This window comes from Bufo gargarizans, chromosome 2, assembly GCF_014858855.1.
Source record: "Bufo gargarizans isolate SCDJY-AF-19 chromosome 2, ASM1485885v1, whole genome shotgun sequence".
NCBI classification, from domain to species: Eukaryota; Metazoa; Chordata; class Amphibia; order Anura; family Bufonidae; genus Bufo; species Bufo gargarizans.
This window is the reverse complement of record NC_058081.1, coordinates 244,674,945-244,698,192: the sequence shown is the minus strand read 5'-3', so window position 1 is coordinate 244,698,192 and position 23,248 is coordinate 244,674,945. Positions and strand designations below refer to the sequence as shown.

General features: G+C 49.4%; 1 protein-coding gene across 1 annotated transcript in view; it reads left to right on the top strand.

Moving 5' to 3' along the window:
* The window catches only part of NAMPT (nicotinamide phosphoribosyltransferase), an 80,699-nt gene that overhangs the window by 42,202 nt on the left and 15,249 nt on the right, over positions 1 to 23,248 (top strand). The window contains exon 6 of the mRNA XM_044280182.1: positions 22,488 to 22,624. Coding sequence (XP_044136117.1) covers positions 22,488 to 22,624 — 137 coding nt within the window. The remainder of the gene's footprint in view (positions 1 to 22,487; positions 22,625 to 23,248) is intronic.

The following is a 23,248-nucleotide window of genomic DNA, read 5'->3' as shown; positions in this document are numbered from 1 at the left end:
GCTAGTCTGCCCACTCTCACTTCCCGAGACCTAAGAGATGTCTGATTACATCAAGGAGAATCTCGAGAGGGGGTTTATCCGGAAATCTATTTAACCAGCCGGTGCCGGGTTCTTTGTGCAGAAAATAGATGGATCCTTACGGCCCTGTATAGACTGTAGAGGTCTGAATAAGGTCACAGTCAAGAATCGATACCCTCTTCTGCTAATCTCCGAACTCTTTGACAGGATCCGGGGAGCTAAGGTCTTCACAAAATTCGACCTGCGCGTCGCATACAACCATATCCACATTCGAAAGGGCGATCAGTGGAAGACTGCTTTCAACACTCATGATGGTCACTACGAGTATCTCGTCATGCCCTTCGGCCTGTGCAATGCTCCCGCGGTATTCCAGGAGTTCGTAAACAATATCTTCCAGGACCCTGCTCTATGTCTACGTGATAGTGTACCTGAACAATATACTGATCTATTCTCCAGATTTGACCAATCACTGGAAGCATGTATGGTTAGTTTTACAGCAGTTGAGAGAGAATAGACTTTATGCCAAACTTGAGAAATGCATCTTTGAAAAATCTACTGTACCGTTCCTCAGATACATAATCTCTGATGCCGGGTTGCAGATGGATTCTGAGGAACTGAATGCAGTAATGGACTGGCCCTGCTATACAGCGCTTCCTCGGATTTGCTAATTTCTTTTGTCAGTTCATCCTGAATATTTCATCTTACATCTCCGCTCTTGCTGAGAAAGGGGTGAATGCCAAAGTCTGGACTCCTGAGGCTGAAGCAGTCTTCGTTCAATTAAAAAGGTCCTTTTGCTTCTGCATAGGAGCCGATGCTGTTTTACTACAGAAAAGTTCCAAGTGCAAGATGTTTACATGTGGATTTTTCTCCAAGCTCTCCTCCCCTGCTGATAGGAATTGCTGTATAGGAGATAGAGAGCTTCTGGCCATAAAACTTGCTTTGGAGGAGTGGCGTTATCTATTGGAGGGCGCCCAGCATCCAGTGATAATCTTCACCGACCACAAGAACCTTACATATCTGCAGACTGCCCAGCGTCTGAATCCTCACCAAGCCAGATGGGCACTCTTTGCTCATTGCCCTCACTTTTGCTCGGCTGAGAAGAACATCAAGGCGGGTACTCTGTCTCGGACTTCTCCGACCAACAGGAGGAGCCCTAGTACATTGTAGATCCTGCTCGCTTGATCACAGTGGCTCCTGTCCTGGTAAGACACCCCTCCCGGGAAGACCAAGAGAAAACTTATTCTAGCTTGGGGGCACAACCCCAAACTGGCTGGTCACCCTGGGATCCGCAAGACCACAGAACTTTTGTCTCCCCACTACTGGTGGCCCACACTATCTAAGGATGTGCGTATTTGTGTCTGCCTGCACAGTCTGTGCTCAGAATAAAGTCTTCAGGACCAAACCACCCGGGCTGTTACCTGTTCCTGATGCCCAATGGCAACACATCGCCAAGGACTTTGTTAAAGATCTGCCCTCTTCTGCCAGATGTACAACTATCTGGGTAGTTGTGGAACGGTTCTCCCACTTTGTTCCTTTGGCTGGACTTCCTTTGGCTGCTGAACTTGCTAAACTGTTTGTGATATTCCGCTTGCATGGTCTACCTTGGCATATTGTTTACGATCGCAGAGTCCAGTTTATCCTAAGCTCTGTAGAGCTCTTTGCCGGCTGCTCGAAAATTGAGCTGAACTTCTCTTCTGTTTATCATCCCCAGACCAATGGGCAAGTGGAGAGGGTCAATCAAATATTAGAACTATCTCCAGCATTTTGTTTCAGCCCAACACGACAACTGGGTACAATTGCTACCTTTTGGGCTGAAGTCTCCTAAAACAATCACTCTAGTGAGTGTACTAGATCCTCTCCGTTCTTTGTCGTTTATGGCCAACACACTCGTACTCCCCTTCCTGTTCCTACATCTGTACCAGCTGCGGATTCCCCTTTTTTAGGGATTTTTTTAAAGATTTCGCATGACTGCGAGAACTGCATTAACAAAGCAGTGACTTGCATGAAAATGAACGCAGACAAGAGAAGAAGATAACCACCTCAGTTCTCATCAGGAGATAAGGTTTGGCTCTCCTCTAAAAATCTCCGCTTAGGGTACTTTCACACTAGTTTTTTGTTTTCAGCAATTGAGCTCCGTCACAGGAGCTCAAAACCCGGGGTTGTAAAAAAAAAAAAAAAGATCAGTTTTTATCCTAATGTATTCTGAATGGAGAGCATTCCGTTCAGGATGCATCGGTTCAGTCCCTCTTACATATTTTGGGCAGAGAAAATACCACAGCAGTTTTCTCTCCGGCCCAAAATACTGATCACTTGCCAAAATGCTGGATCCGGCATTAATTCACATTGAAGTGTATTAGTGCCGGATCCGGCATTAAGTGTTCCAGCACAAGGGATCCGGCTTTCTGGTCTGCGCATGCGTAGACCTTTAAAAATGCAAAAAAAATTATACTGGATCCATTTTTCCGGATGACACCAGAGAGACGGCTCCGGTATTTCAATGCATTTGTTAGACTGATCCGGATCCGTCTGACAAATGCCATCAGTTTGCATCCGTATTGCCGGATAGTTCCAACGACGAAACTGCCTGCCGGAATCCTCTGCTGCAAGTGTGAAAGTACCCTTAAGTGTTCCCAGTTTCAAGTTTGCTCCTGGGTTCCTGGGACCCTTTGAAGTATTGAGGGGGATCAATGAAGTGACACAAGTCTCTATCTCTCATAATGCCTTCCATGTGTCCTTACTAAAATCTGTAGTAGTTAAGCGCTTCTCGACGGCTCCTTCTACTCTAACTCTGGTATCTGGAGATTCTGGTGAGATATTTGAGGTCAGACATTCTGGACATCAAGAAGACCTACTATCTCGTAGACTGGAAGGGCTTTGGTCCTGAGGAGAGGTCTTGTGAACCAGAGGAGAACTTTCATGCTCCGAACTTGGTAAAAAGGTTTCTCTCTCTCTCTCGTCGTGGACTCGAGAAGAGAGGGCATAAGGGGGGTACTGTAACAGTGGCTGCTGTGTGCTGCTGTTTCCCCTGCTTATCGCTGCGGTCCCAGGTGCCGTGTTTAGTGGTGATCTGCGGCCATTGTTTCCTTTTTAGCCCTGGCCACAGCATGCTTGCTGCTTGTTTCCTGCAGCATTTCCTTAAGGGCTGACGCGCGTCACTTCCTGTGCTTTGGATCATGTGACCTGGCTGACCAATCCTAGCCCTCCTGCACAAAAAGTGGCTCAACCCCTTCCCAGATGCCTCGTTGTCAAGGTCCTTGTGTTCTGTTAAGGTTCCTGATATCCGCTCGTGTTCCTGACTCGTACTTGTATTCCTGGACTCTGCTACTTGTTTGGTCCCTGACTGCTTGCTTTGACTCCTGTTGCCGTTCTGGATTGCCTGACCTGTACCTGTGCTGACTGCCCTGACCTGTTTGACTTTGCCTCTGCCTCATCCTTCGGTCCTGCACTGTTGCTCCTGCTGACAACGCCTGTACCTCTGGTACCTTTCTCAGGTTACTCCTGGTCTGCTTGGACCTGCTGCCTCGTATGCCAATCCTTAAGAGGAAGCGATCTGGTGTTCCCCTTGGGAAAGTCTATCCCCACCATCAGGGGTAATGTGAAGATCGAGGGGTTCACTTAGACAACACCCTTAGAGGAGGTAGGACACGTGGCACAGTGGGTTAACACACGCTGGTTTGTGACACAAATTTCAATGTTGCAGTTACTTCACATATGATGTCAAGAATAAATAGCTATATTCAGCCCTTAAAGTGGTTCTCCAGGCTTTTAATATTGATAACCTATCCTCAGGATAGGTCATAAATATCAGATTGGGAGGGTGCTGAGTGTCAGACTGCTGCCGATCAGCTCTATGAAGGGATGGCAAGCACAGTAGGCACATGCGGTCTTCCTTCTCTCTTCCTGCTCTCTGCTGTATGTCTATGGCAAAGCAGCAGTGAACAGGAAGAGAGGAGGGAGACGGCACGTGCGCACTGCGCACGCCTTCCCTTCATGCAGGTGTGCTGGGTGTCTGACCCTTTTAAGTCATGGTGACCAAATTCAATGTGATTTCAAACTTCCCCCAGATTTCCACTGTAGGGTAGCAGAAATGTGAAGTTGTTATTTACTCCCCGACACCTTTTTTTTATTAGAATCCAGCCTACAAGTGGATGGACTGATTGGCATAGCTGGTGATTATCACCCAGCAGTGTCTACCTTCCCACCTCTTTCCGAAACTAGGAACGTAAGCAGGGGCAACTGAGAAATTGAGAATGGTGTAGCCCAAGCTCTAATATATATTTTGTCAAATTGGTGATCCAGCCCCAGTGCTAAAAGCATATTTGGATGGACATTACATTCACATATACAAGAGACTGCAGCACTACCTATCTATTACATCCAGCGATGTCTCTTTTGATGTAAACTTCCTTGGGTTCCTCGCTTTTCTATCATCCTTCTTCTCTGAGAGCCCCAACTGTTATGCTGGTCCCAAGCCCTGGATGTTTTGACCTTGCGATCTCCCTGGAAGGGTTTTTTTTTTTTTTTTTTGGGTTCCCTTCCCTGTGTGATTCGGTAATATTGTTGAAAACAGTCCTACCCAGCCAGCACTGCCCTCCCCAGTGTAATTGGGTTGCGGCCACTTCCTGGATGATGTGCCGTACATTCGGCACGTGATCCCAGCCTGTTCACAACCTGCCATGTATGTGGGTTGCAACTGCGCAGTCAGGCAACCTTGGACACTGGATCACATATCACATGAAGAGGGGACCATTAAAAAAAAAAAAAATTTTTTTTTTTTAATATATATATATATATATATATATATATATATGCATTCTGTATAACCCCTTTAATTATAATAACATTTCCATTCCATCATGTATTTGTGTTGCTCTTTTTTTTTTTTTTAAACTCGTTTTATTGAAGTTTAACAAGAAAGGCATGCTACAATATCACAAGCATAGAGGTAGCAAATCCAGGTTCAATCCCGCGCAGGGGATACAGTACAAGCACAGTAGTACAAGATGGTATTGCATTAGATCCAGTACAGCAAGGAAGCGTACAAGTCAGGTGACGTTTATAGACCATGAGATAGAAGAGGCTAGCACCTCAATAGATATAAACAATATATCACACATCAGCAGCTGAAAACATACAAGCGTTGTGCACAGTCAAAGGAGACGCACACCATTCACCCCACACTTTGTCAAACTTTTGCGGACACTTCCTGTGAATATAGACAACCTTTTCCATGCCTACCGCCTGATTGACCAGCGCCTTCCATTGACCCAGTGTAGGCGCCCTGTCATCCATCCATCTCAGGGCGACGGTCTTTCTGGCAAAAAATAGGGTTTCGCTCAGAAAAATCCTATGATGATGACCCCAAACCTCCTCATCTAGGATGCCGAGTAGGCAGCTCTTAGGGCATAGCGGAACTGTATTTGGAACTATTGCAGATAGCACCCCAACCACAGCTTCCCAGAAGCTCTTTAAGTACGAGCAGTCCCATATGAGATGCCAGAAGTCTGCCCCGTCTTGATGACATCTGTGGCACCTACTATGTGACAATCTGCCCATTTTATGCAATCGGACAGGTGTAAGATAGCTTCTATGCAAAATAAACAGTTGAATCAGCCTATTAGTGACCGACGGGGATACCCGTGTTGGAGACAGCAGTGCCTCATTCCAATCATCCGCTGATAGGGAGGGTATGGAGATTTTCCATTTCCCTTCAACAGCAAGGGGGTTCATCAGTGTCCGGTTGTTGAGCAGGTGCGTATAGAGAACAGAGATGATACCTCTCGGTCCCTGCGACCTGAGGACACCTATCAGGGGATAATTAGAGATTTTGCGACCCCCCGACCCAAACTGTGCCGCCAGCGCGTGCCTTAGCTGTAAATATCTGAAAAGGAAGGAGCGAGGCAATTCAAACTTTTCTTGCAGTTGAGAGGAGGAGCACAAGCTGCCATTAGTGTATAAATCGCTCAATTTGTTAACGCCCTGAAGCTTCCACCATCTGGCTCCCTCCAGATCTTTCAAATGGGCAAACATGGGATTGTCCCACAGAGGAATGTCATCCGGAATGTCTCTGAACGATCTCAGCTTCGCAGCTGACCATACCTGATGGGCCATTCTATGTATGGGAAGCAAGCGCATGGATATGAAACGCGGCCCTTCCAAAACCGGCCACAGAGAGGAAAGGCCCAAGTACTCCCTGAGATAGTGTTCTGCATTGGGCAAGTCCAGCTGCTGAACCCAAGGTATTAGGAACCTCAGCTGCCCAGCCAGGTAATAGAGGAAGAAGTCAGGTAAAGCAGCGCCACCTTCTAGCTTGGGCCTCTGGAGAACCTGAAGAGACAGCTTCCGTCTGGCCCCCCCCCCCCACAAATTTAGCCACAGACGAATGGATGCGAGCAAAAAAGCCCTGCGGTACCGGGGTGCACGCATGCGCCAGCAGATACAGCCCTTTGGGCAAAAGTGTCATCTTAACCAGATTTAATCTACCCATAATGGAGAGCGGTAGGTTCTGCCATGTCCTGAATTTATCCATAAACAGGGTCTCCAGAGGAGCAATGTTCAGGGAGTGCGCCAACTGGGGATCCCTGGTGATCACAATACCTAAATATTTGAAGGAGTCCACAACTGGCAGATTACAATACTGAGGAGGCCACGTGTGCGACCACAGGGGCATGAGTGCCGATTTCGTCCAATTTATGTGCAAGCCCGAGAACCTTCCAAATTCGCCAATTATATCAATCGCTCTAGGAAGTGTCGTCTCGGGCTCGTCCATAAAAAGGAGGAGATCATCCGCATAGAGTCCGACCTTGTCCGTTCTGTCGCCCATAGAGATCCCTTTAAAGACCTGATCCTGCCGAGTTCTCAAAGCAAGGTGCTCAATGGCTATGGCAAACAAAAGTGGTGACAGGGGGCAGCCCTGTCTGGTTCCCCTGTGGAGGCTAAAGGATTCAGACATCGAGCCATTTACCAGTATATTAGCTTTAGGGAGATGGTACAGAATTTCCACCCATTCGATAAACCTAGGGCCAAAACCAAAACAGCGTAGCACCTCTAAAAGAAACACCCACTCCACAGAATCAAAGGCCTTGGCAGTGTCTAGAGATGCCATGGCCCAGCGCTTGTCCCCCGCCACTCCTACCTGAGCTACAACCTGCGCCCTTCTGATGTTATCAGACGTCGATCGTCCCGGTATGAACCCCGACTGATCTCTATGTATAACAGTGGCTATCACTTTGTTCAGTCTGGAGGCGATCAGTCTTGTAAGAATTTTATAATCCAAATTTAGGAGTGATATCGGCCTGTACGACCCGCACTCCAAGGGGTCCTTGTCCGGCTTGAGAATCACCACTATGGTGGCATCATACATCGAATCCGGGAGTCTACGCTTCTGCTGAGCCGACTGGTAAAGTTTAAGGAGCTCAGGCCCTAGAACCTCACTGTATTTCCTGTAAACCTCCACTGGGATCCCGTCAGGGCCAGGTGCTTTCCCAGTGGGTAGCTCCGACATGGCTATCTGAATTTCCTCTAGCGATATGTCAGCCTCCAATATAGTCCTGTCCTCCTCACTAAGTTGCGGATGCACGACCTGATCCAGATAGGCCCTCAATTCTCGAGCAGAGTATTGAGCCGCTGAACTATAAAGATCCTGGTAGAAGCCCTTAAATCTGTTCAGAATGCCCCCCACCGATTCCACCACCACCCCAGCTGCGTCCTTTATCCTAATAATCGGGGGAGACATGCTGTTATTACGTACCACATGAGCCAGTAGTTTGCCAGCTTGGCTGCCCAGTTCAAAGTTCTGTTGCTTCAAGAAGAACAGCTTGCGCTCGCTCCTTTCCCTGAGATGCGTCATATACAGCCTGCCTTTCAGCATCCAGTCCTGCCTATTTGCATCCGTGGGATTAGACCTGAAAGAGTTCTCAGCCGCCTTACAATTAGAATGTAGCTCTAATTCCTTACGCGCAGAATCCTTCTTAATATAAGAAATAGATGACTTAAGGCACCCTCTCAGATAGGCCTTCAGTGTCTCCCAGAGCAGCAGTCCGTCCGTCATCTCGTCCTGCATAGCAAGGAACACCTGGAGCTGATCAGGGACTCTATCATTAGAAGACAGCAAAGACAACCAAAAAGGGTGAATACGCATCTTTACACTCTGCCCAATGCCGTTGTATAGAGTAAATTGAGCTAAAACCGGGGCATGATCCGAGGGTCCCTGTGCACCGTATTCAATACTACCAAGATCCGTGTATACAGCAGCGCTGCCAAAAATATAGTCTATTCTGGATAGTGCGCCCCTGGCGGGGGTGAAGCAAGAATACTCCCTCTGAAGGGGATTTCGCAATCTCCACATATCTAGCCACCCAAGCTCAGATGCAATTCTAGCCATAGTGGTATCTCCCGGAGTGTAACCACCCACTCTGTCCCCAGAACGGAACCTGTCCCTATCTTCGTGCATTACTAGGTTAAAGTCGCCCATGCAAATAAATTTGGCATTGGGGTATTGCGCCGCAAAGCCCATCACCACCTGGAATATGGTTGTAGTAGCCGGGGGGGGGTTGTAGATGTTAATCACAATGTATGGGGCGCAGTTAATGAAGGCATACACCAGGATGTATTGGCCTTCAGGGTCCGCAACCGAGCGCTGAACCTCCCACCTGATGCTCCTGTGGACCAGCAAAGCGACCCCTCTAGAATGTGTGGACCCATATGCATTCATTGACCATTGAACCCAAGGCTTTTTAATCCTGTTGCCTGTCTCTGGGGTTAAATGAGTTTCTTGCAAGCCCAGGATATGAGGACCAAACTGCCTGACATGGGAGAATACAGAAATTCTCTTCTTCGGATCACCCAGCCCCCTAACATTCCACGACATAACTTTGAGATCAGCCATGGTGATATAGTAATCTAGTCTCCATGCAATACATCCACCTTCCTGCACATGAACCGTGGCTGCCCACCTCCGACCATCTCATGCACACCCCACGTGGTGCCACCTCATTTCTCACGTACCATGCCTTTAACAGTATAAACCATTTACAACTTAATAACAAAATAACGACTGAATAAGTGACTCTGTAGTCGGTGACATCTCTGTCATCCCGTTTCATGGCTGATGTATCGGGGACCTGCATAGTGCATGAAGATGAAAAACCTATGCAGGTATCCGCTCAACCCCATATCAATGAGACATATCTGGTTATAGCGAATAACATAAATCAAGACTAGAAGGGGGAAAGGGGACACAGGGAGGGGGGGGAACAGACATCAGGAGCGTGACAAGGGGGATAAAACGGACAGTCACAGTCCCAATAGCGCATGCATAAGGATGCTCTGCAGGCAACGTGTCCGCAGCTGTGCTCAACATGGGGCAATTCCATAAGACAAGTTATGGCACCAGAGTCATAGATGCCCCTATAAAACATAACGTTACCGCTCCGGAGGGCTGTAGCTGTCCCAAAATATAGAGTCCTCAGCGCGGATCCGGACGGCTTGGCCTCTTGGAGATCCATTCTTCCGCCTCCTTAGGGTCCACGAAAAAGACTGTTTTCTCGCCATCTACCACCCTGAGGCGCGCCGGATAGGCCATGGAGTACTGCAGATTCATATCACGGAGGCGCCGCTTGATAGAGATGAAGGTAGCCCTCTTCTTTTGCAGCTCCGCTGAGAAATCAGGAAATAGTGATATATTCGCGCCTTCATGTTTAATATCCCGCTTGTTTCTTGCTTGCCCTAGGATCAGATCTCTGTCCTTCCAATTAAGCAGTCGCGCCAGCAGAGGCCTAGGGGGAGCCCCAGGGGGGGGAGGCCTGGCGGGAACCCGGTGAGCTCGCTCAACTGCGTAGGCACCAGAAAATGGCGCATCTGGGAACTGTGCCTTGAACCAGAGTTCCAGGAAAGTGGCCGGGTCTGAGCCTTCCGCCCTCTCAGGTAGCCCCAGGATCCTTACGTTATTGCGCCTGGCCCTGTTTTCGAGGTCGTCGCATTTTTGCTGCCAAAGGCCAACAGACCTCTCCACAGCCTGTAGCCTGCCTGCTAGCGGCCTGGTAAAGTCCTCCAGAGCAGAGACCCTGTCCTCCGTGTGGCGCACCCGTTCTCTGAGCTGCTGCACGTCCTGTCTGAGAAGGCCCAGATCCACCTTCACCTCCTCAATCTTGCAGGTAAGGGACGTCTGGCAGGTAGAAATCGCAGAGAGGAGCTGATGAGAAACAGTCTTAAGTGTCACCTCCGGCTCCTCCACTCCCTCCGCTTCCGTCTGCAGCGCTGCCTGACCTCTCGTCACCGCCGCACGCGGCGTAGCAGGACCAGCGGCGCCATTTTGGGCCTCTTGCCGGACGTATTCTTTCAGCTTTTCAGCCGCCGATTGTGCCTTGCTGGGACCCATGTCAGTCCTCCCAGGTCTTTTCTTTCTCCTCTGCACCTGCCACTCGTCCTTCTGTGCAGCCAGAATGTCAGGATGCTGAAGGATTTAGATCGGGGTACGGAGCAGAGCTCAAGTGCGTGCGCTCATGTCGGCAGTTGGCCACGCCCCCTTGTGTTGCTCTTTTTATATACTGATTATAGAAAATGGGGTTAAAAAAGCAGTCCTCAAGTATCAGGAAATTACATTAGATGCTGACATAGAAAAGAAATCTTAGTAAAATCTGGACAGGTCTCTTTACCGCATGCACCATACTGGAGTGATCTCCGGGAATCTGGCATTTAAGCTCTGCCGCCCAGTGCTATCTGTAGGATTGGAATTTTTCGGCTCCCTTCATTCTTAACCAAGAACATTATGTGAAGGACAGATGAATGGGGTTTGCTGTGTGTGTATTATTGGCTATGCCGTTAACTATTTCTATATCTGTTTTACAGAAATATGATGGCCATCTGCCAATAGAAGTTAAGGCTGTGCCTGAAGGTAGTGTAATCCCCAGAGGGAATGTACTGTTCACAGTAGAAAATACAGATCCTGAATGCTACTGGCTGACAAACTGGATAGAGGTTTGTTTTAGTCATCTAGTTAATACTGCTCATTCTGTACTGAATGTTCTCATGTTAGAATTCATACATGGTGATCAAGGTGTGTACTAAATGTATTTCTAGCTTTTGAGATTGCTATAATGGTGACCCAGAATTATTTTTCACTATGTAGTAATTAGGGCTGCAGTAAACTAATATTTTAGTAATCTAGTATTCTATTGATTTATTCTATTGATTATATTTGGAGTAATCTAATAAGAAAAACCTTCTTAAAATAACGTATTGCTTTATAAAAAACAATATTTGTATTTATTACATCTGATTTTCATCATCAGATCCAACTACACCCTCCCCCCCCCCAATTAGATTATCACAGATCTCAGCCACAGATAACCCCCCCCCCCTCCCCCCCAAGTCAGTCGGCCTTGCCCTCCAAGTCTCCCCATGACGCAAGCCCGCAATCAGACCGCCTGCCACCATGATCACACCCTCCCTTGCTGCAGTGCAATATGCCAGACCACCATGACATCTATTGCCATGTCACCCACTCCCCCAGTGCCATCAGATCAGCAGCCCCTCCATGCCATGTGCCTCCTTTGATGCCATCCAGATTGCCCTGATGTCCCCCTTCCCCTGTGCCTCCATGCCATCCACCATGTCCCCCACTCCCCCAGATCAGCCCCTCCATGCCAAATTATAGGTGCCCCCATTAACCCCTCTCCATTCCCCCCCACCGCCAATAACATGCCATTGCCAATTCACAGGTGCCCCCGTTTCCCCCATGGCCCGCCGCTGGTGCTGCTAACTTTATACTTACCTTTAATGGCAGTGCTATGTGCGCTGGCACATGGAGTCCGCAGGAGATGTTTTTTCATCCCAGCATGCACTGGGACCTGACGTCACACATAGTCAGCCAGCGCGCTGATGATGTGTGTACGAAAGGCCCTGCAGCGCGGTGCCGAGTCGGGACTCAGGAGGCCACGGAGCGGTGAGTGAGAAACTTTATTTCACTCGCGCTCCGTGGTCATGTGATTCAAACGATTCCCTGCATCGAGGATTTTTGTGCCTCAATTTTATCGCTGTAACAGTAACAGTACAGGTCTTATAAAGTGTATTAAAATCATCTAAGTATCCCCCCTGTCTACCTTATAAATACAGTAAACTGAAGTTTTATAACCTGCTTGAATCGTCTTCTTCAATCTGCCCAAAGGGCGGCGTTTCATCTCCACTTGCGCCCAGACAGCCTCCCCCAACTGCCGTTTTGAAGCGCCGCCCAGCTAATAAATATTCACTTCGCTGGGCGGCTACTACTGTCCCCGACTTCACAGGATCCGGCGCATGCCCAATACAATCCTATGGGCATCGGCCTCCGTCTCATCTTCAGCGCATGCGCCCGGCACCCTCGCTGGCCGGGATCACATCGCGCCTACGTACAGTCTGCATCTTAGAGGCCGCTTCAGCCTCTGCATTATGCGCATGCGCCGGGCACTGTTCAGCGCAGCACTTCAGAGCGGGGACAGCAGAAGCCGCCCAGCAAAGTGAATATTGATGAGCTGGGCGGCGCTTCAAAACGGCATTTGGGGCGATGCTGGCTGTGACTCTGGAAGTAATGTTGAGTGACGGGTCTTAAAAAGCATAAACACCAGCTAAAACTTAATTAGAAGTTTTTATTCTCTGTTCTGCATGATCAGTTACTTTACTTTGAGTTCAGCTCTACTAGTTCTTACATGTTGGTTGATCTGTTTTTTATATAGACCATCCTTGTGCAAACATGGTACCCAATCACTGTTGCCACAAACTCCAGAGAGCAGAAAAAGATTCTTGCCAAGTATTTATTGGAAACCTCTGGTAGTCTGACAGGTCTGGAGTACAAATTACATGATTTTGGCTACAGAGGGGTTTCTTCACAAGAGGTAAGATGCCACAGTCATGTGTTTCACTTGTTTGTACAGTTATATTTACCCCTCAGGTGTCTACAGGATACCTCCAAGCTACATCCTTTCCATTACATTCTTTATTTTATTTTTTCTGCTTATATGGCAAGAAGTCAGACTGTTTCCTCTGTGTCCCCTTCTAGAGACACACTAGATTCCATGCCCAGTGGCGTTGTGCGACCAGTGTAGAGAATGCTCTTTATGAAGTGTTCCATACACTGTATGAACTTGGCATTAACAGGTTAAAGGGATTTTCCCATCTCGGACAATGGGGGCGTACCACTTTGCCGGCTGCATTTACGAGATAAGTGCGGGTCGCACCTCTGGGACCTGCACCTATCAGACAATGGGAACATATCCGAGCAAGATTGGAAAACCCCCTTTAACCTACAAGTGAGGGTGTGCAGTTATTTTTGCAGAATACGGTAAGTTTATTTAGCGTTAACATAATTTAAATAATGAGGTGAGATGTTTGTAATACCATGAGAGTTTCCACACACACACTGTTAGAATGCAGTTAAGTATTTATCGCACATTTTGTGTCCATTGAGAGAGAATATAACATTCCATATGGGACCCAAATCCATCCTTTCATACTTTCACAATAAAAAAAAAATAAGGCGGAGATCCTCCTCTCCCTCAGTGTGGTTTTCTGTCTGAGGGGAAGCCTGCATGTCATTAAGAAGAATTGCACTGAAGATATCTGGATCTCTTCTTATCCCTGCTCCCTACCAGTGGTCCCGGCAACATCACTGATGCACGTGGGGGATCAGCAGAGACTCCACAACCTCCGGAGGGAGTCCCTTGGGGGTTGAAGGCCTGGCGGCATCACGGATGCGCTATAGGCCGGCAGCCTGAAGAGGGGAAGAGCGGAGCTTCTGGGCTTGACCGGCTGTGGGAAGTGATGTCCATGACGCATGTGCGTACTGACGCGGTGCGTATGGATAATGTTACACACACACACACACACACGAGAGGCGTGCGCTCTGAAATGGCATGGGCCACCGCAGTATAAAACACCACAGGGTGTTTGGTATTTTGTCCTTGGTTGGAGTATCCTTTTCCCTGGTCAAGGGAGTTGGTTCAGTGTGGAAGCGGAGCCAATATGGAGGAGGACAAGATCTCAGAAGATACCACAGCCAACCCTTTCCTGGTACTTGAGTGGTATGATTTGACAATGGAAAATATGCTTATGTTTTTTTTATCTTATTCTTTTTCCCTGTCACTTCTTACCTCTAAGGGAAACCTAGAAAGGTGATGGCTAAAAAGAGAAATAAAAAAATGTGTATTTTTGTAAAGCCCCCCCCCTAAATGGGACAATAAGTTATGTCAAGTCTGTATAGATAAAACTGTGGCAGAGGAGTCTATCTCCTTCTATAAATGTCTTCAGGCCTTGGTTAGATCTGAAGTCAATTCATCCCTAGCAAGCAAGAAGCCCGTAGACGTGGCCGTCATATTTCCCCGGTGCATCAGTCCTCTTCTGATTCAGAAATTGAAGAAGCGGATATCTTAGATTCTGGTTGTTCCTTGGTTTCTTCCTCGGACGAGAAGGAGGAAGATCCTGCTTTCCAGCTGAGGATACGGATAAATTGTTAAGATCCCCACAAAGTGACTTCAGACCTGAACTGGTCCTTTTACAAAGTGTTTTTTGGAAATTTTTCTTAAATTTTAAGAATTGCTTCTAAAATTCTAAGCCTTCTAACATCCTAAAAAAATAAAATGACATTTAAAAAATGATGCCAACATAAAGTAGACATATGGGGAATGTTAAGTAATATTTTATGAGGTATCACTTTGTTTTAAAAGCAGAGAAATTTTAATTTCTCGCCCAATTCCTTGGGGGACACAGGAAACCTTGGGTATAGCTCAGCTCCCTAGGAGGCGTGACACTAAGTGAAAGACTGTTAAGCCCCTCCTCCAGCAGCTATACCCTCAGCCTGGAGAGAGAGACTACCAGTTTTTTGCTTAGTGTCAAGGAGGCAAGACACTCTCTGCTCTGCAGAGCTGTCTTTGCTTGAAATTATTATTATTATTTTTTTTCTCTTTTTACACAGGGACAACAGAGACGCCTGGACCTCTCTGTTCTCCTGGGGTCGAACTGCACCAGTGCCAGCTATCCGCACTGCTGCCTCCCCCACTGAAGACAAGGAGGACCAGGGCAGCCAAGCTCCCCTGCGTCTCGCCAGCGCAAGGGTCGCCCACCCGCAAGCCCCTCTCCAGCTTCCTGCCACTCCAGTGCCAGTGGCTGAAGGGGCGACCCTGCTGGATGGACAGAGGGTGAAGTCTTCAAGATGGTGAGAGTGGCTGTTCCAGCCCTGATCCTGCCCTCACCATCTCTCTCTCACTCTCTCCCCCTCTTCCCTGTCTCTCCTTTCTGTCTGGGCTTAACTCATCCCGTTCCTACCTACATGGGGTTCTTCTCAGACCTTTTGTGTGGGGAATGCGGGCACAGTGGGTCGCAGGGAAAGGTTAAGGGGGAGAGTCTTTACCGCAGCTGCGGCGGCCGCGTGCACCGCTTTCTAGGTCCGGGCAGGCGAGTGGCAGACGCGCTTTCGTTCCGGCCTACCAGGCGTCTGCCGCTTTGAAAACTCGCGGCGGCGCATTTTTTTAGGGCTGTTTGTTTTTCCCTGGCATTACGTTCGTCTCCACTTTGCTTGGAGGCGGACGAGTGGGTCCTTGGTTTGTCCTACTGACTGTGCTAGGCAGGTTTTCGGCGGCATATTTGAATCGCGCGCGCGCGCTGATTTGGCGGGGGGCGGAGCTTCGTTCCGCTTCTCCTCTTGTGTCTGACTAACTGCCTTGCTGGGGGGCGGAGTTTCTTTCCCGCTCCTCGCCTATCCCACCTCTTTCTTTTTTGTCATACGGGCCGGTCTTTCTGCAGTTCTGCTGAGACGAATCGCATACCTTCTGTGCTTGCTGCCTGCTACTGCCGTCTACTTCAGCTCGGTGACCTGGTAGGACTGTTAACCCCTTCTGGTGCAGCACCCCCCTGGTCTGGACAGTTGTTCTCCCGACCTTCCAGCCGACATGTCTGACCCTTCAGTGCCTGCTGGACCATGGTATCATACCTGTACTGCATGTAATGCGCCCTTTCCGCAAGGACAGGCTGACCCGCATTGCCCGGCATGTCAGGCCCCATTGCAGGGTCTGCCACCTGTTGTGTCACCCCCTGGCCTCTTGGAGCCCCCTGACTGGGCTAGATCCCTTTCCCAGGCCGTGGTCAGTCTCTCTGCTGTTGTGGGCCGCCTTGCGGATGCATTGCCGTTATCGCAGCCGGATGATTCCCCTGCTGTACCCTCCGGGCCTGCTACTCTGGCCGACCCGTCTGAGTCCCCCTCTCCCGGCGACGCCTCCAGGGCCTGTCGACCCCAAAAGCGGTCCAGGGCAGAGCGCGTATCATCTTCAGATGCTTCCCTGTCACCCCCAAGGGTGCGGTCCCAGTCGGGCCCCTCCTCTTCACAGGATGTGCCCTCAGAGGGAGAACTAGTTGATTCGGATTGGGACATGGACTCGGCCTTGCCGTCTAAGCTGGCGTCGGCCGTGGGCCATCTTATTACTAGTATTCGTGATACCTTCAAGATTCACGATAATCCTCCTAGTTCTGACAATGCCAGTGTTTCTTTTTTCCGCCCCAAGCAGGCGTCTATGGTTTTTCCCCTCCATGACGACTTCTCGTCGGTAGTTTCTAAGGCCTGGTCTCGTCCTGATGCGCGTTTTACTCCACCTAAGAAGTTGGACATCTGTTACCCTTTCCCGGCGGATTGCATTGCGACTTGGGCGTCACCACCTAAGGTTGACCCCCCCTGTGGCCCGCTTGTCCAAAAGCACGGCCATTCCTGTGGCAGACGGCTTCTCTTTGCAATCCGCTGAGGATCGCCGCATGGAGTCCATTACCAAGGGCATATTTGCAGCCTCCGGTTCCGCCCTCAGACCGGTCTTTGCTTCCGCCTGGGCTGGAAAGGCGGTTTCGGAATGGGCATCTCAGCTAGACCAGGAGCTTGAGTCTGATGTTTCCATTCAGGACCTCCGGGCTTTAGCCCAACTTATCGTTCAGGCGGGAAAATTTGTTTGTGAGGCATCCCTTGATGCGGGGGCTCTCATAGCCCGTTCGTCTGCCCTGGCTGTTTCAGCTAGAAGAGAGCTTTGGCTGAAAGTTTGGACGGCGGACTCCACGTCAAAGCGGTCACTTACTGGCCTTCCCTTCGCGGGTTCTCACTTGTTCGGGACCCGCTTGGACGAAATTATCTCCGAAGCCACGGGAGGGAAGAGTACTCATCTTCCCCAGTCCAGGCCCAAGGGTGCCACTCGAGGCCGTTCCAGCTTCTCGCGTTTCAGGTCCTCCCGTAGGGCTCCCGCCCCTCGATCCTCTTCGGGTCCCTCTCCTAATTCTGTCCAGGACAGGCGTAAGAAGGACCCAGCCCTCCTGGCGTAAGTCACAGCCTACTCGCCCTCCCTCGGCCAAGCAGAACCCCGCCTGAAGGTGCGCCCCCACCCACCCGGGTGGGGGGAACGACTCCTCCTGTTCAGGGACATCTGGCAGGCGCACGTCTCCGACGCCTGGGCCCTCGAGGTTGTGTCTTCCGGGTACAAGCTCGAATTTGCGTCCCTCCCCCCAGTTCGGTTCTTTCGGTCCCGGGTTCCCGGGGATCCCCGAAGGGCGAACGATTTTTTTCGCTGCCATTCGTACTCTTCTGGACAAGGGGGTCATCTCTCCGGTTCCTGTGGAGGACAGATTCAGGGGGTTCTATTCAAACCTTTTTGTGGTTCCCAAGAAGGAGGGTTTGGTGCGTCCCATTTTAGATCTCCAGCGGTTAAACCGTTTCCTCCGTCTTCAGCGGTTCCGGATGGAGTCCCTCAGGTCGGTGGTGGCCTCCCTGGAAAAAGGGGAGTTCCTCTCCTCCATCGACATCCAGGACGCTTACCTTCACATCCCGATCGCTCGGTGTCACCAGTGCTTCCTGCGTTTTGCAGTGGGGTCCGACCATTACCAGTTTGTCGCCCTCCCCTTCGGCCTGGCGACGGCTCCTCGCGTATTTACAAAAGTCCTTGCCCCTGTCCTGGCCTTGCTTCGTTCCAGGGGAGTTTTTCTTCTTCCATATTTGGACGATCTGCTCATCAAAGCGACCTCCCTTTCGCTGACATCCGCCAGTGTGGACCTCACGCTGCAGACCTTGCGGAGGTTCGGTTGGATAATCAACCTTCCCAAGTCCTCACTGGTCCCATCCAGACAGTTGGTCTTTTTGGGGATGCTTCTGGATACAGAAGCAGCGGAGGTTCGTCTTCCGTCAGAAAAGCGCCAGCTCCTTCATCGTTCGGTTCGGAGTCTTCTTCTCCACCGCAGTCCTTCCTTCCGGTTCAGCATGCGGGTCTTGGGACAGATGGTGTCCTGTTTCGAAGCGATCCCCTTCGCGCAGTTTCACTCCCGCGCCCTTCAGACGGCCATTCTGTCGGCCTGGGACAAGTCCCAGGAGAGTCTGGATCAGCATTTTCTCCTTCCTCCCCATGTTCGGTCCTCCCTCCTCTGGTGGTTGCAGACCCCCCTCCAGGGGAAGTCCTTTCTGCCAATGACCTGGTTGGTGGTTACCACCGATGCCAGTCTGCAGGGTTGGGGGGGGTGTTCGTTCCCCCCTCCCCCCCTGTCCGTCCAGGGCACTTGGTCTCCGTCGGAGTCCAAACTGCCGATCAACATTCTGGAACTGAGGGCGGTTCTCCTCTCTCTCCGGCATTGGACTTCCCTTCTTCAGGGTCATCCTGTTCGTGTCCAGTCGGACAACGCCACGGCCGTGGCGTATATAAATCACCAGGGGGGCACTCGCAGCGCTGCGGCTATGAGGGAGGTGTCTCAAATCCTTCGCTGGGCGGAAGTTCATGTTCCAGCCCTTTCGGCCATTTACATTCCGGGGGTGGACAATTGGGCGGCCGACTTCCTCAGCCGGACGGCGATCGACCCGGGCGAGTGGTCTCTGCACCCCGATGTGTTCGAGTCCGTTTGCCTCCGTTGGGGTCGTCCGGACGTGGATCTCATGGCCTCCAGATTCAATCACAAACTTCCCACCTTCATGGCCAGGGACCCGAAGGCGTACGGCGCAGATGCGATCGTTCTTCCCTGGACGGAGTTCTCTCTGCTCTGTCTTTCCGCCCCTCCCTCTTCTGCCACGAGTTCTTCAGAAGATCGCGGCGGAGGGCACGCCTGCGATTCTGATAGCCCCGGATTGGCCTCGTCGCTCTTGGTACGCCGACCTGATGCTGCTTCTGGCAGACGCGCCTTGGCCACTGCCTCTAAGGGAAGATCTTCTCTCTCAAGGGCCGATCTTCCACCAGCATTTAGGGTCGCTACGTTTAGCGGCGTGGCTATTGAGACCGCAGTTTTGACACGGCGGGGGTTTTCTGCTGATGTGGTCCGTACCATGATTAGTGCGCGGAAACCGGCATCATCCAGGATTTATTACCGGACCTGGCGGGCCTACCTGGTTTTCTGCGAGGCCATGGATGTTCATCCTCTTCGGTTTTCCCTCCCCACGGTCTTGTCTTTTTTGCAGTCTGGTCTGGACCTGGGTTTGGGTCTCAGTACCTTGAAGGGTCAGATCTCAGCGCTTTCGATTCTCTTCTCTTCCAGCGCCCTCTGGCTCCTCTCGGTCCGGTCAAGACTTTTCTCCAAGGGGTCGCTCACTCTGTTGCCCCCGTATCGCTCTCCCATTCCGCCTTGGGATCTTAATGTTGTGCTTGCGGCTCTCCAGTCTTCCCCCTTCGAGCCTCTGCGGAAGGTTTCCCTTCGCTCTTTGTCCTGCAAGGTTTTTTTCCTCGTTGCCATCACGTCCCTTCGGCGAGTGTCTGAGTTGGCGGCACTGTCTTGCACGGAACCCCTTTTGGTCTTCCACCAGGACAAGGTGGTTCTCCGCCCGGTTCCGGACTTCCTTCCGAAGGTGGTGTCCGCTTTTCACCTCAATGAGGACATTGTCCTTCCTTCTCTTTGCCCGTCCCCTTCTCATCCTCGGGAACGGGAACTGCACCGCCTGGATGTTGTTAGGGCCCTGCGGATCTACCTGGATGTTACTAGACCATTTCGGCGCACGGACTCTCTATTTGTGGTCCCGGAGGGTCCGCGCAAGGGGCTGGCGGCGTCCAAGGTGGTTATTGCCCGCTTCATCAAGATGGCTATTGTTGAGTCTTACCGTGCCACGGGCGGGGAGGCGCCCTTTGGGGTTACCGCTCATTCTACCAGGGCGGTTGGAGCTTCCTGGGCTCGGAGGAATCGGGCTTCGGCTGATCAATTGTGTAAGGCGGCCACCTGGTCTTCTTTGCACACTTTCACCAAGTTCTACAGGGTGAACACTTATGCGTCGGCGGATGCTGCTTTGGGCCGCCTGGTCTTGCAGGCGGCGGTTTCTTGATGCACTCGGTGGTTTCTTTCATCTTGGGCTGTGGTCCCTCCCCTGTTGGACTGCTTTTGAACGTCCCAAGGTTTCCTGTGTCCCCCAAGGAATTGGGCGAGAAAACGAGATTTTTGTATAACTTACCAGTAAAATCTCTTTCTCGCTCTTCCTTGGGGGACACAGCACCCACCCATTGTTTTTGGTTGCCCTGTCGGTTTTTTTTTGACTTGTTTGGTTTTATTCGGTTGGTCCTTGCCTTTGTTCACTACTTGGGCACGCAACTGGTAGTCTCTCTCTCCAGGCTGAGGGTATAGCTGCTGGAGGAGGGGCTTAACAGTCTTTCACTTAGTGTCACGCCTCCTAGGGAGCTGAGCTATACCCAAGGTTTCCTGTGTCCCCCAAGGAAGAGCGAGAAAGATTTTACTGGTAAGTTATACAAAAATCTCATTTTTAAAAAATTGCAAATTTTTGGTAATTTTTTTATTTTATAAATAAAGGTGAAATATATCGACTCAAATGTCATGATTGTACTCCATTCAGAATGCATTAGGATAAAACTGATCAGGATTCTTCCGGCATAGAGCCTCGACGACGGAACTCTATGCCGGAAGAAAAGCACGCAGGTGTGAAAGAGCCCTTATTAAGTTATTTGTCTCTCCTTTTTCTAATATATATACTTTTTATTTTTTGCGACTCATTGAGAAAGGTCCAGACTGAAACGTCTGATATCAAGTCGCACATATTCTTTGGGAAAGCCGCACAATTTTTGTGTTTGTTTTTTCCTTTATTATGGAAATATGAAAGGATGTATTTGGTTGGGTCCTATATGTTGAAATGTTTTATTCTATCTCAATGGACACAAAATGTCAGATACAATAAATACTTTAACTGCATTCACACAACAGTGCGTGGAAACTCATGTTATTTGGGGATCCGTCCCTGTTATCCACTGCACCTCATACCAAAAGGGTGTGCACTGTCCTGATTTTTTCTACATGTTTGTAGTAACATTCTGATGTCACTCTTTCCTAGTAAATCAATTAATAGTGCCTTGGTTAGGTCTACTTTAATTTGTGCTGTCTGTGAAATATAAAGCTAAGCCGCCTTCATCAAAGCTGCCTGGGAGACTTATTAGCATCAATTATTACAAAACAAAATCCAGAATCGCACAAATGTGCAGAGTTGTAATCCTTGTCATTGGTTTAATCCTTCAAGGATCACTAGTTTATTCACAACGTTACTCTAGTATGTACGGAAAAAAGATTGCAACTTTACATAATGTTTGCTGCTACCTTTTCTGTTATGGAGTAATAGGCAAAAAATGGTGCAACCTACTGCAAGGCATATTGTAGGACATTGAGAAACACTGCATGCTCGTTTTCGTGATTGCCATAATTTTGTAGCAAGAATAAACTTAATAACAGAGATTATTACTAAATAAAAGATTATTATTATTTATTATTATTTCATGCACTTATACAGTATAGCGCTGACATATTCTGCAGTAGGGCTGCAGTAAACTATTTATTTTAGAAATGGAGTATTTTATCGATTTTTATTTTTTACAATTAATCGCGTATTTTAATAAGGAAAAATGAGTGCCATCGGCCCCACTATTCCCCCCACCACCACCTTGTGCCAGCAGCACTCCTTCTGACACCCGGAGTGCACAGCCTCATTGTTTGCTATGACTACGTGCAGCATTAGTCGCACCAACTTACCTTTCCAGCAGGGGCGCCGCAGACACTCCATTGTTCCGCGCTGCTCTGCGCCTGACGTCACACAGCACTTCGGGTCATGGTGTACGTCAGGAGGTCAGTACTGTGCGGAACCATGGATGTGCTGTGGAGTGTCCGGAGGCCCCCTGCTGGAAAGATGAGTATTGTGAGCTAGCGGGAGACCGCGGAGTAATAGCAAGCGCTTCACTCCCTCTCCGTGGTCACATGACACGAAAAAAAATCCTCAATGCAAATTTTTTGCATCGAGGATTCATTTGTGTGGAATTACTCGATTCAGTTGAATAATCGTTTCAGGCTTAGTCATTAGCATCAAGCTGTTCCCAATGGGGCTCACAATCTAGCTGATAAAATGGAAATACTCCTTATGCAACCAATGTTGCTTGTAGATTACAGTCAAAGTATGGCTATAATCATATATTGGTGGTGTGACCCACGTCAGGTAACCATAGCTTTTCCTTTATATTAAGACTGCAGGAATTGGTGCTTCAGCTCACCTTGTTAACTTCAAGGGCACAGATACTGTAGCTGGGATTTGCTTGATAAAGAGATACTATGGAACAAAGGACCCAGTACCTGGATTTTCTGTGCCAGCTGCAGAACACAGGTGAGTTCACAGTTCCGTGAAATATTCACATTGGAAACTTGAAAAGCCAACTTGAATGGGTCCACATCCTTCCGTTCCGCAAAAAGATAGATCAAGTACGGAACGGAACCCCATGGAAGCACTCCATAGTCCTTCAGTAGCGTTCCGTTCCATGCTTCCGTTCCACATCTCTGGATTTGTGGACCCATTGAAGTGAATGGGTCCGCATCGGTGATGCGGAAGTTACACGGAACAGTGTCTGTGTATTGCGGATCCGCATATGCAGTCTGCAATACAGAAACGGAACACATACATTCGTGTGAACCAGGGCTGAGGAGTCGGAGGCAATTTTGGGTACCTGGAGTCAGAGTCAGCAAAAATGAACAGACCCGGACTCCTACTAAATTTAAATTGGAATAAATGTTTTTTTAAAAAGCAAGTTTAAATGTCCCAATTCGCAAAAATTTATAATTAAAGGGAACCTGTCACCGGGATTTTGTGTATAGAGCTAGATGGCCGCTAGCGCATCCGCAATACCCAGTCCCCATAGCTCTGTGTGCTTTTATTGTGTAAAAAAACACACAATTTGATACATATGCAAATTAACCTGAGATGAGTCCTGTCCCTGACTCATCTCACGTACAG